This window comes from Lagopus leucura, unplaced genomic scaffold, assembly GCF_019238085.1.
Source record: "Lagopus leucura isolate 7727_CA_CO unplaced genomic scaffold, USGS_WTPT01 Super-Scaffold_100159, whole genome shotgun sequence".
Lineage (NCBI taxonomy): Eukaryota > Metazoa > Chordata > Aves > Galliformes > Phasianidae > Lagopus > Lagopus leucura.
Genome location: NW_024962335.1, coordinates 3,859,616 through 3,872,998, shown reverse-complemented (window position 1 = coordinate 3,872,998; position 13,383 = coordinate 3,859,616). Strand labels below are relative to the sequence as shown.

Below are 13,383 nucleotides of genomic sequence, written 5' to 3'. Positions count from 1 at the left end.
TGGAAGAAGTTCTAGTCACAGCCCTCAGCAGGTAAAGTGATGCACACTGTCTTTTGGGACAGGAAAGGGGTGATCATTCTGGACTTCCTGGAACCCAGACCAGCCATCAAATCTGACTGCTATGTCACAATGTGGACTAAGTTGAAGACTTCATCTTCCATAGTATGGCCAGAGAAAAAAAAAACTGCTTTTCTTGCAACACAATAACACCAGGCCCCATACCAGTTTGAAGACTTTGGAGAACAGCAATAGTCTTAGCTGGACCATCCTATCACACCCATGTAGAATCACAGAATCATAGAATCATAGAATCACAAGGTTGGAAACGACCTACAAGATCATCTAGTCCAACCGTCTCCTCATCACCATTGCCACCACTAGTACTAAACCATATCATGCAGCACGTCATCCAGATGCCACTTGAACACTGCCAGGGATGGCGACTCCAGCACCTCCCTGACCTGAGCAGCCATTCCAGTGCCTGACCACTCTCTGAGAGAAAAAGTTCTTCCTTATGTCCAATCTAAACCTCCTCTGATACAACTTGCGGCCATTGCCCCATGTCCTGTTCGTTGCCTGGGAGAAGAGGCCAAATCCCTCTTCACCACAACCTCCCTTCAGGAAGTTGTAGAGTGTAATGAGGTCTCCCCCGAGCCTCTTTTTCTCCAGACTGAACAATCCCAGCTCCCTCAGCCACTCCTCATAAGACTTGTGCTCCAGACCCCTCACCAGCTTTGTTGCCCTTCTCTGGACACGCTCCAGGACCTCAACATCTTTCCTGTAGCGAGGAGCCCAAAACCGAACACAGTCTGACTTCCACCTGTTCAGGCCTATGAAAGATGGACTGCATGGACAATATTTTCATAACAAGGACACCATCACAGCAGCCGTGAAACAATGGGTTACTTCTGCTGGTGCAGATTTTTACAACAGTGGCATGCAGGCTCTTGTTCATCGCTGGCAAAAATGCATATTTAATGGCGGTGACTACACTGCAAAATAGTGTTTTGGATCTGAGTATTTGCTTTATCAAATAGTGCTACTGCGCTCTTTGCATCTGTTGTAGTTCCCATGAAAATAAATAGGAGGCAGTATTTTCAGAGTGACCTACATATCTATTGATGATCCAAAATACTGGACACAGTATTCTAGATGCAATGGCTAAAAAGGGGTACCCACTTCTCACAATCTACTGGCCATCTTCCTGCAGCTGCAGCCCAGAATGTTGTTAAAATTCTTTGGTAACAAGGCACAGAGCTGACTCATATGTAGTTTCTTATTCATCCACACTCAAAAGGTCTTTTTCAGACGAGATGCCCCCAGTAAGCCAGTCTGAACCTTTATTGGTGGCAGGAGTCATCCCTTCGGTAAAGAACTTTATACTTGTTCTTGCTGAATTCACAAGATTCCTGTTTGTCTGCATCTCCAACATGCCTAGGTCCATGTATGGGAGCTCTGCACTCAGGCATATAAACCATTTCCCCCAGATTTGGGGTCATCTGGGAGCATGGTAAGTGCGCACTCCATCTTCTGCTCTAGGTTATTAATAAATGTGTCTGAACGACAAGTCTCAGTCTCAAGAGAATAGCATGAAACATTAACCACAATAATAGATGGTCTCATTCCTACTATCTAACAATTTTTTATCTGTTAAGCTGTCCATTCTTACAGACCTAGGTTAAATAAACAGTTCAATTTTGTGAATATTACCTTTCCTTCACAGATTTTATAATCTTGCAAAAATGTATCTAGAAATAAGAGATTCTACTCCAGATAAATCATATTCATATTCGAAGTATGGCATTTTTTTTCTGCAAAGGTTACCAATGAAGCAGGTATGAACGCTGAATATAAGAATTTTTTCTCTACAATAAAGAAAGAGAAACACTTTTTTTTTCCCCCTCTCTTTTTTTCCTTTCAAGAAGGAGGACCATTTCAAATGGTAAATGGATTAGGAAGTGTCAGTTTCCTATTTACAAACTAGAAACAAAAATTACAGTAGAGAAGTACTCTTGAGGGGTCTCAAGGGGAAATATATGAGTTCCAAGAGCCATCTAAACACTTAATCTGTCAAAGAAAACTTCATAATTTCTCCGAGACCAATTTTAATCTAATTCATAATATCTTTTCAAAGAAATCTCAGTTCTGCGAGCAATGAAGATTTTACTGCATTTTAAAAACATCCAATGATAAATTAAAATAATATCCCTTTAAACATTAACAAGACACAATAGGTAATAGCTATATGCTGAGAAAATGTGGGTAATTTTTCTGGCCTAACAAATCACAAGCAGAAATTTAGACTTAAGTATTGTCAAATGTCACAAGCTCCACTTATTCTGGTTCAGTACCTGGCATGATCAAGGAAACTGTATTTCCAAACATCTTTAGATAAGTCAGATATTAAAAGAACTACAAGGATGTTGTAAAATCTGATAGAAAATGTAAAAGAACTAAGAAATAAGAAAATGGGCAATACCCCCAAGTGTGAAAATACAAGTGGCTTGCCACATCTATATATACAAATATATGTACAAATAACTTTTACTACAGGACAACTAAATTTGATAATAATGAAGTAGCAAGTTTGATAAAATCAAAGACCTATAAACAAAGACATGACCCATCTCCTCAACAGCAAGCAGCTTTCTAATTGGAAATTGGAAGTCATGCTAATATGATTGTATCACTTTCTTAGGATACTATATTAACCTTCCACTGTACTACATTGTGTGTAAGAACTCATCCAGCTGCTATTACCTCAAAAATCTTTTGAGTTATCTGTTCTCTCATACTTAAAACAACAAAAGTCAAGACCAACAAATATATTAACATCTGAAATATTCCTTGCTTTGAAGTTAATGATCCTAATCTCTTTCTTAATGTAAATATATATTTCAAGGCAAAAAGGTAAGTAAAACTTATAATAAGAACATAGAGAACTGTACGTTAACATATATTTCTTCAAGCAATTAATGTCCATATAAATACATACCCCTCTTCAACAACCTTTTTCTTCAGTAAAACATTTTCTTCAATTTGAACTTGACAAAGTTCCAGAAATGTTCTTGATTCTGATGCTTTGATTCTTTCAGTTGTGGGTAAAGTATTATAATGCAAGTTTTCATCATCAAGAAACTGTAACCTAGGAAGGACCTTATATAGGGGAGGCCTTAAAAAAGAAAAAGTCATTATTAGTTTCATTTTTAAAATAAGTTAAAAATTGCACTTTAGTTATAAAAACATATAACAAGGCAGAACATAATGATAGTTAACAAAGTATTCGTAAGTACTCTTATTTCATATATAAATATATTAACTAAAAAATTATCATTAATAAACTTTGGAACTGATATGAAGAATCACTTTCTTATCAATACATTGTTTGCATACACTGCTGAAGTATTGAACACGGGAAGGTAAAAAATATGCTCAGTTCATTATGCCTAATACTTCACCAGCCTGATTAACAGGAAAATCTGACACTCCTGTGCATAAGCACCTGCAATTATTTGATTAGTAGGCAATACTATGTCACAGGATCGTACAGTACTGATTTTGCTGACATATTTAGAGGCTTAGATTTAAAAACAGCATTGAATACAAAACGTTGCCAGTCTTCATACCACAGTCATTTGCATAATAATTTACATAAAGCAATATGATATTCAGCATGACTGACATTAAAAAATCCTCTTTTGAGCTTGGGTCAGTGAAAGGGATGACAAATGAGATAACATCTTCTTTTTATGACAATAGGAGCCATTTATGTAAGAATGAAATTAATGTGCTATTTAAAAAAATTACTTAATTCTCGCACTTTCAGGTTACTGTAGTCTGTGATCTTGCTTTACATATTTCTTATACTAGTTTATTTAGAATTTTAATATTGCTAAAGTATTCAAAGCAATGCATCAAAACCCAGTATTTTCATTAAGTTATTGATACACAGGAAAAAGTATCTATTGTAGGTTTTAAGTTTCTTTGCTATAAAAAGAGATAACGGCTTTCAAAAATGTTAGAACTCCCTGACTATTCTCTGTGAAGGTGAAGGACTATTACTTTGCTCAGATAGCACACACTAAATTTAGAATGAGCAAAAGTTTCTATGATTGAGTTAGAAAACTCCAAAATGTGGTTCAATAGAATAGATTATTAGGTTTTTGCAAATACAAAACTTTCCTTTTCCAGTGTTTATTAACTTTAGAACAATACTGCCAGAAATAGATTTGAAATAAATTGATAACTTTAGACAGACAATCCTTGAACATATAGGGAGGAATTACCAAAGCAGATACTGAATAGTGAAACTTTAAAATTAAAGTGCCATATCAAAGGTGATTGATGCTGGAAGTATTGTCTCTTAGAGCTATGGGATCTCAATGCTAGTTTTTCCAGCTGGGCTTTTCTCAGTTAAGGGCTGAGCCAATATTTCACTTAGTGAAAACTTCCTGGTGAATATTCTGTCACTTAAGAGTCTCTATTAATCATCACGGCATTGAAATACATTCCCATAGGAGTGATCAGACTGATCCAAGGGTTCAATTTTTAAAAAGCAATTTCTTACTACTTCACTTTTGTTGGTGTTATCACTGGCTGGACATGAAAGTACTAAACCGAATGGGAAATTTTACAACTAATTCCTTTGTTGGTACCAAGAGGTTATGTAAAGTTCAGTGGAACATACTGCCTGAAGTTATGGTCAATGCTGTATTCAGCAAATCCATATTTTACCATATCTCATAATTTAAGTCCTTGAGACAAATGATACTCTTGTTTAATCACAAAAGTTGTACTGGGTCAAGTGGGCTCAAGTGTCTGTTCATACAGTTAAATGAGAATTCAGAAAGCTTTTTCCCTGAATATTACAAAGGGAAATAACAGCTAGTTCTCGCAAAAAGTAGGAATTAAAGCAGTGCAAATGAGAATTTAATGTACTGTCTCAGTCACTGAACTTTATTCACAAAATTACCTGCATGAAACATGGAAATGTAAATAAGTTTGTTCATTAAAGGGGGAAAAAAAAAACCAACAACCAAAAACGCACAGCAAATTTATACAGCCAACAAACAAATACCCTAAACACTGATACTATACTTAGGTAATCTAAAGTAAAATCCATACACAATTTAAACACATCCTTATGTAATACTGCAGTGTAAAATCTCATTTTTAACTGTTTTGTAATTACAGGAGGACTAGTTTTAATTACAAAAAAATATTATCTACATAAACAGCAAAGTAAATGTTTGTGGAAGTGATCTTACATACGAAGTGGAGATCAAATATATCTAGTACTACCAGGAGCATACTTCCGTCATTTGAGAAGAAATTGTTCTAAGTTGACATTTTTTTAAAAAAAAAGGATCTAATAATCTTTTGCTTAAAAATAATAAATTTTGAATTACAAACTTTGAACTTTTTATCAAAATGGCCTGAAAATGGTTTCAAATTGCTAAGATTAAAAAAAAAAAAAAAAAAAAAAAAAAAAGCGTTTTCTTCATCAAAACATCAGTCGCTTCTAATTGCATCTGAAAAGAAAGTCCAACTGTTGTGTTCCATTTCACGTCCTCAGAAATTTTATTATTTTAGGTCTTTTCTAGGTAGATACTCAACTTTCTTAGCTGAGAGGACTAGTAAAAATAGTCTTACTGATTAAAAAGTTCATTGTACATTTAATGGAATCACAGCAAGAGTCTACAGACACTCCTACAATATACACCTGAAATATCACCCAAAAGTCTAAAATTGCATTTCCTACTTGTTTTTCTGCTCTCAGTGGCCTGTGTACTACAGAGCAGTAATTCAACAGAATATAAAAGAGCACACTATACATTGACTGCTACTGTACTTTAACTGAACAGTTCTCAGAAACTTTTAAGTGTTCATGGATAGGATTATATACTGGGTTTCAGATTAAAAAAATTATCAACAAACCAGGAGACCTCCACTAAAACAAAATATATACATATATTTTTATAAATCAAATCTAAATCTATCAAAAATGATAGTCTTAAAAGCTATTTGAACTCATAAGAAAATAAGCAAATAGATGACAGCAAACAGCTTTAGGAAAATAATACCAGTTTGCAATTGAAGACACAGTCTTAATTCCTTTGCTACTTACACTATATTCTATAATCTATTTTCTACTACAGAATGGGACTTACCATTATGAGTCCCACAGTGGGACTAATATTTTTCCAGAGTTCCAGAAGAATCTCTGGTCACTAATCAGAGACGGGTTAATTTAAAAGGAGGCTGGTAGTTAGTTAACTCCCAGTGTAGGATAATTAATAGTTGAAACAATATGTATTTCTCCAAGATGACATGCCATATGACATCTCAGCATTCTCTTGGCCACATGTTTATGTGGGTCTTTCTGTTTTTAAGGAGACTGATGAAAAGATGCATATTTACATTCACAGAAGTCCTACCCAAACAAAAATCTCTAAAAGGCTAACAGTGCCATAACTTTTTTTTTTTCCACATGAAAAATCATTAAATCTTTTAATTAAAATTATATTTATGCTAACATAGAAATGTCAGTCAAATTTAATGTATTTTGTCTAAAAACATTTATTTACAGTTTTTTGCTGATTTTTTAAAAATGTAGTAATTTTATTTATTGATTTACCTCCAATTCCTTTCTTTGAGAAAAGGATTTCCACTGAGTGATAACTCCCTTAGATGACTGCATCCACTTAAGCATGTAATGACATTTTTAAGGTCTGTGATCAAGTAGGAAAGAAAATAATGTATCAATTTGAATGTGAAACAGAATGATTTCTAGTGAAAATCACAAATAACACCAAAGCCAAGAAGCACTGCAAACAATTTTGTTACCAATACAGCACAATTATTAGCAATATCTAGAACACCTATGTTTGAAAAATGTATAAATATTTTCTGTATGTCTCGTAAATAATATTTGAACTATATATACGTAGAACAATCAATATTCAAATAATTTTATAATGTAACTTAGAACTTCTTCTTTGCATGGCTTTTTAAAATGTTTTTATACAACTCTTAGTGTTTTTTTATACAACAATGTTGGAGTAGGTCCAGAAGAGGGGTAAGAAGATGATCAGAGTGCTGGAACACCCTGTGGGTGAGACTGGGAGAGTTGGGACTTTTCAGCTTGGAGAAGAGAAGGCTTGGAGGGACTTCATAGTGTTCTTTCAGTACCTGAAGGTGAGCTACAAGACAGCTGGGGAGGGACTTTTTATAAAGGCAACAGGATGAAGGGAAATGGCTTTAATCTGGAAGACAGAAGATTTAGACAAGATATTAGGAGGAAATTGTTTACTGTGAGACACTGGATTGCAGGAGAGTTGCAAGAGAGACTGTGGATGCCCACTCCCCAGAGGCATTCAAGACCAGGCTTGACGGGACTCTGAGCAACCTTGTCTAGATGGAAGTGTCTTTGTTTATAGCAGGGGAACTAGAACTAGATGATCTTAAAGCTTCCTTCCAACCAAAGCATTCTATGATTCTACAAACTCACCTGATAAGTAGTTATTTTTGATATCCAGCTTTTCCAAAGATACAAATGAATTTAAAGGTACAAGCTCAGTTAAGCTAAGAACAAAAGAGAAAATGTTTTTTTCAATTAAAGAAAATAGCAGTTTGTAAATACACAGGAACCAGGATATTTTACATTTATTAAATCTAACTTAGTGAAGCTATCCAATTGCTAGAATTAATTACCAAAATTCCTCCTTTCACTTAAAAGCACTTCTTGGCCTTCACAGCTGGTCAAATTTTGCTATTTAAATGCTACTTTTTTTTTTTTTTCATCCAGTAAATAATTAATTCTTTTTTTTTTTAATTATTTTTTTATTATTATTATTATTATTTTTTTTAGATAGGATTGTAAGTCTTGTAAAATTTAAAAAGTTCAATTGGCTTTTCTTTAAGCTAGAATAACACAGAAGACCTGGATGTGGGAGAGAAAATAAAATCTGCTTTTCCCCAGCCCATTTCATTCATTTATCATCAGCTTGCTTATCCTTTTCTCTCATTGTTTCTTAGATCTTAAAACTAATGTAATTTTTTTCAAAGTTGTATTTCCTAAATAGTCAAGTTTACCCTTTCTTGTGGTAGACTTTTGGTGCTCCCTCTCTTAGGGTACTTCTGTAAGACAGTGTCAATAAAGTGCCAGTTACACAGCTACAAAATAGTACTTATTACAGTTGGAGCATTTCTTGCTCCATGACAAGACCATGACAAAGTTCCTATTTGTATTGCTGAAGAATAAACACAAGGAAACTGAGTTGATGCTTGTCTGTACAAAGGATCTTGGACTTAAAAAGTTATTTTTTATTTATGTTAAATACGAATACAAGTGGTACTGGGTGTGGTCACTTGCTAACTGTTAATCTTCATGGGAAGCAGTATTTTTTCATAGCGGTATTATTTGTCTTTCAAAGCTCCAAGTCACAATTCCTATGGTCAGAAACATGACCATTCAAAATCTGTAACTTACTGTACAAATTTACGATTGTTCAGAACCAAAAATGCTTGGTTTTTTTGAAATGTGTGACTATATCTTGCTCTCCAGTACAGGCATTAGAACCAAAATACAGTGCTGGACTTAATTCTGGGTAAATTCTTGACAAAGCACTGGTTGCGGTTTCTTTATTCTTGATAATTGCTATATATGCAAACAAAGCAAAACAAAACTTCCTCGTTCAGTTGGCAAAAACATATTTATATATGACAATATATTAATAGTAAATTCAGAGAAACAGAAATAAAACCAATTGAGTATGTGTCACACTCAATTATTTTCTCAAACCTTATGTTAAAGTTGGCCTGGTTCTAGTTCTGTTTAGTTCTATCACCTCCCTACTGCTTTTCCACAGAATCAAAGAAAATATGAAAAAACATTAATTAAAAAATCATTGAGCCTCAAAAGAAGTGTGGTACTCAGTACAGTACAATATCAGTATTTTAGGTTCTCATGACCAGTCAATTACACAATATGTACACAGTATTAAATACATGTAGCAAATATAATTACAGCGTGGTTGAAAGACTGAAAATCCATGACACAGATTATACTTGTAGATTTACATATTCAAGAATATCTAGGAAAATAAATGCCATACTTGATATGAGCAACTGAAACACTGTTTTTACAATACTCTTCTTTCTACAAATGATACTTCATTATTTTATTTATGGTGAGTCGGGCTCATGGATCTAAGTACACACTGTGGAGAATTCTATTTGACTGCTGGACTATCCTTGCCTGCTGTTGGCATTATGAGAGTTAAAACATTTTCCTGTCATTCTCTAGCTTTCCCTTTACTGACATTCTTTGTCAATTTTTTTCCCCCTAAGAAAATTCAAACCAGAAAGACAAAGGACGTTACCGAAAACTTAATACTACTTGACCTTGTCACATTAGCCCAGGGCATATGAGAGATATAAATTACAAAGAAGACACAAAAGTAAAATACATTTGAAAAAAAGCAAGCAATAGTTTCCTCTTTCTGCTCCCATTTAGGGTTGTAGTAGGACAGAACACAGATAGTCACAAAAAAAAAAAAAAAAAAAGTCAGAAAAAAAGATTTAAGAGATTAGAATAGTAGCAAGTATGCAACAGAAAATGAAAAATGCTTTCTTAACACAGACAGCAGTAACTCTACAGTGGTGCAAATCTTGCTGTCAATTAGCTTTTCCACAGAAAATAATTTTCCACGGAAAAAAATATAACTGATGTTCACAGAAAAGGAAAGATAATTAAAAAAAAAAACCTTACATTAATCCAGATAGTAATGTAATGCTTATTTCTTTTCAATAGTTTAAGAGTAAGAACACTTTAATTAGCAATATTCATCACATTTTAATTAATTATTAAATTAAATTATTAAATTAAATTTTAATTAATAAATAAATACAATGTAGGCAATCTAGCAGCTATTTACTTTCTTCGTGAATAGCCTAGAAAAAGTACTGATGAATACGCTTCATCAGTATTGTACATGCTACACCCTTAGAGATAAACATAGGATCAGCAAAAAATTACTGAAAATTATAAGAGAAGGTCTAGATTAGGAAGAGGAAGAGAGTGGGGAAGTACAGGACTCAATACTATAAGTAAGTATAACTTTCACAGGATTGACTGGATTCAATCCCATGACACTTACACATATTATGCTGACTCTGGAAAATTTATTAAATTCTCAAAACAGAATGCCTTACAAAGACAGTGGGAAAATAGGTAAAAAAAAAAGACATACCATGTGTATTTAAGATGGGAAAACAATATGCATGAAGAATTAATTTGATTTTTTTTAGCATTTTTATATATTAAAAAAATCTATTAAGTAGTATGTATTCAGTTCCAATAACACCATGAGCAACAAATTCAGAAAGAATTTTATCCTTGTCAAATCAGTTTCCCAGATGTCACAGTATTTTTGCAGCCGACTTCATTATTTTAATACTAATTCTTTCTATACCACACCTAAGTTATCATAATGAAAACAATAGAAAGCAAAAGGAATTTAGGCATATTAAAACAAAAATTAAGAGGAATGTTTGTCTATTGTGATGTTACCCAAAAAATGTAAAGACTAATCGAAGAGCAGATTGATTCAGTGTCACTTTGTAGAACTTTTTTTAATGAGAAATAAATTAACCAGTAAGCTACAGAATTAAGTGACATTACTTGTAGATAGAAATATCACATGAAATCTTACTGTGTATTAAATATGTAAATTTTTTCTCATGCGTACTTGAATCTTTATCTACAGTATAAGAAAAAAGAAAGTGTTCCTATTTAAAACTAACTGAATGTGCTTTCCAGTTGGTCTAAAAGAAAGTGCAGATCTTCATAGCCACAGTGCTGCAGTAACTAATCCAAGTAGGTATTCACCACTGACTTCATATCAATCAAATACACACTCCCTTCGCAAAAGCCACAGAAAAATACTCAATAAAAGCAGAGGTGAAAAAATTGTTGGTGCTTTTATATTTGATGCACATGTAGTTCATCACTACATGCTGTAATTACTTGCTGCTACACTGTAGGGTTAAAAAAAATACATATTTTAGGAGTTTTATCTTTAACAATTTTTGGTTTATGATACATCTGAGAAATAACAACAATAACAACAAAGACCTGTAAATTAGTGTAAATTTTTTTTTTCAGCAGTACTTCATTTTTTAAAAATGCAGATTTCCAGCATTACAACTATACAGGCTTCCTACAACCAGTAAAAATAAAATGACACTCAATGCATTCTTAAAAAACAAAAAATTAAAATAAAAAAATCACAAAATGGCACTAGTTGCAGGATGAAAGTAAAGAAACAGCTTTTCTTTCAACAGATTTCTCCATTACATTCATTGTTGCTATATAGAACATTGAGTTACTTATGGTATAGCACACACACATGGAGCTGCTTATAAGCATACGTAAAGTGGGTGTAGAAGATCAGGCTACTGAAATGTCAGGAATCTGGAGGCCTTTAATGTGCATTCAAGGCTATCTTGTCTTGTTTGTCTCAAAGATTTGATATATAGTACAAATACATTAAGAAAATAAAGAATTGGTTTTTTTGTTTTGTTTTGTGTTGCTAATTTGCAACTTGCTCATCCATTTATATGTGCTTTCTCTCAGTTCAGAGAAGTAGACCAGACAGTGTGGTCACTGAACAAAGAAAGTAGTGCAATGGATAATAAATAAAAAGTATGAGATAATGTGACATAAGGTTTATCTACATGGCCAGACCAACACAACCTGTTCCGCTGTTCTTAAGATTTTGTCTTCCTAGTAGGCACATCAGGTTTTCATGCAGTTTTAAAATTTTTTCGTTACAGACATAGCCATAACTAAATGTCCAAAACAAAACAAAAATAGCCCCCCAAAAAACCCCATTAGTTCAGAGAACATATTCTTTATACTGTGTGTAACAGTATGTTCTATGTGTTTAGCTGAGACAAATCCTATTCAGAATAAACATATCGCAGTAAGAAAGTACATTTTCTGCAAATTTACTTGCAAAATTTGTTTTATTACTAAGACATAGTGAATTGTAGTTATTCCTTTTTTTTTTTTGTTTTCCCTTAAAAGGAAAAGAAAGACAATTATGTAATACTCCAAGTTTTATGATGCTTGTTTTGGTCCCTCCTTACTCACCTATGCCTTCAAACTGAACTGTTACACTGAAGATCGAAAGAAGGTATGCAGTACTAAAACTTGGTCTTGTGAGCATCCATCATGTACATGAAACAAAAAAACAGCCTGACGAACATTCAAACTTGGGCATTTTAGCTCTAGTAGTTATATTCAAAATAGCACTTAAAGTCTGTTTTGAATAAACTAGCTGAGAATATGAAGTTTGACAGACATACTCTAGAAACAATTGCTAAAGAAAGAAAAAAAAGAAACGCTATGGTTTTAATAAAGTTGCAATGCTCAAAAATTATCATCTAATACAAAAAAATACTTTTCATAGTTACTGCTGTTTTGAATTTTCATAATTAAAGGTAGCCGGTGCCATTATTTCTCAACAACACACTTTTCAAGAATATCTGAAAAAGCTGGTGATATTTTAAGCATATTGAGAATTACACCTATTAGTTAAGTGTTATGTTAGTAAATTACTCTGTATCAACTGCATAAATGAAAGAATCTTTCTTTTTTACCTATTCTGAGACAGCAAAAGAATTTGCAACAGGGGCAACCAATACAAAGAAAGCATTGTCACAGCAGAAATGCTATTGTCATCCAAGTATAGTTCTCTTAGCAGAACGTGATTTTCCAGCCTTGGAAGCTAAGTAGAGAAGAGAATATTATTTAAAATTACTGCAAGTCAGAGAAACAACAGCAGAATTTTTAACACATGCTTTTCATCAATCATTATTAAACACAAGCAAAAAACACATTTTGAATATATGTATCAGTTTCTTATTATGTATTCACTAATTGTCCAACAACTGCTACAAATCAGGTGGTAAATATTTTTCAGTGTTCTCCACATAGTTTGAAGAGTCAAGAAAAATTTTCAAAAAAGGAAGTCACGAGCCATACTCTTAATACGTTATTTCTGCTGCTTATTGACAATAGTTTTCTGCTCCCAGATGTGTAAGAGAATAATCAGCAGTAAAGACGATTAATTGTCCACTTAGCAAACTACCTTTCTGTTGAGGTTACTGAAAGTAACCTAAACTGGTGTGACATCTGGAATGACAATAGTATTTAGTGACATTTTAAACAGTCATGATTGCATGATACAAAGTGAAGGCTAGATGTGATAAACCAAGGAAGTAAGTATAATTATTGACCGTTTACAGGGATATAAAATATAATTATTGAGCATCCAATTTTCCAAGGACTTTGGAGCAAGAAAATACTTAGCTACC

At 33.3% G+C, this 13,383-nt stretch overlaps 1 protein-coding gene across 1 annotated transcript in view; it reads right to left on the bottom strand.

Moving 5' to 3' along the window:
* Nucleotides 1-13,383, bottom strand: part of LRRIQ1 (leucine rich repeats and IQ motif containing 1) — a 98,083-nt gene that overhangs the window by 69,196 nt on the left and 15,504 nt on the right. Inside the window, 4 exon segments of the mRNA XM_042890303.1 lie at nt 2,996-3,172; nt 6,638-6,731; nt 7,511-7,584; nt 12,667-12,794. Of these exon segments, the coding sequence (XP_042746237.1) occupies nt 2,996-3,172; nt 6,638-6,731; nt 7,511-7,584; nt 12,667-12,794 (473 nt within the window).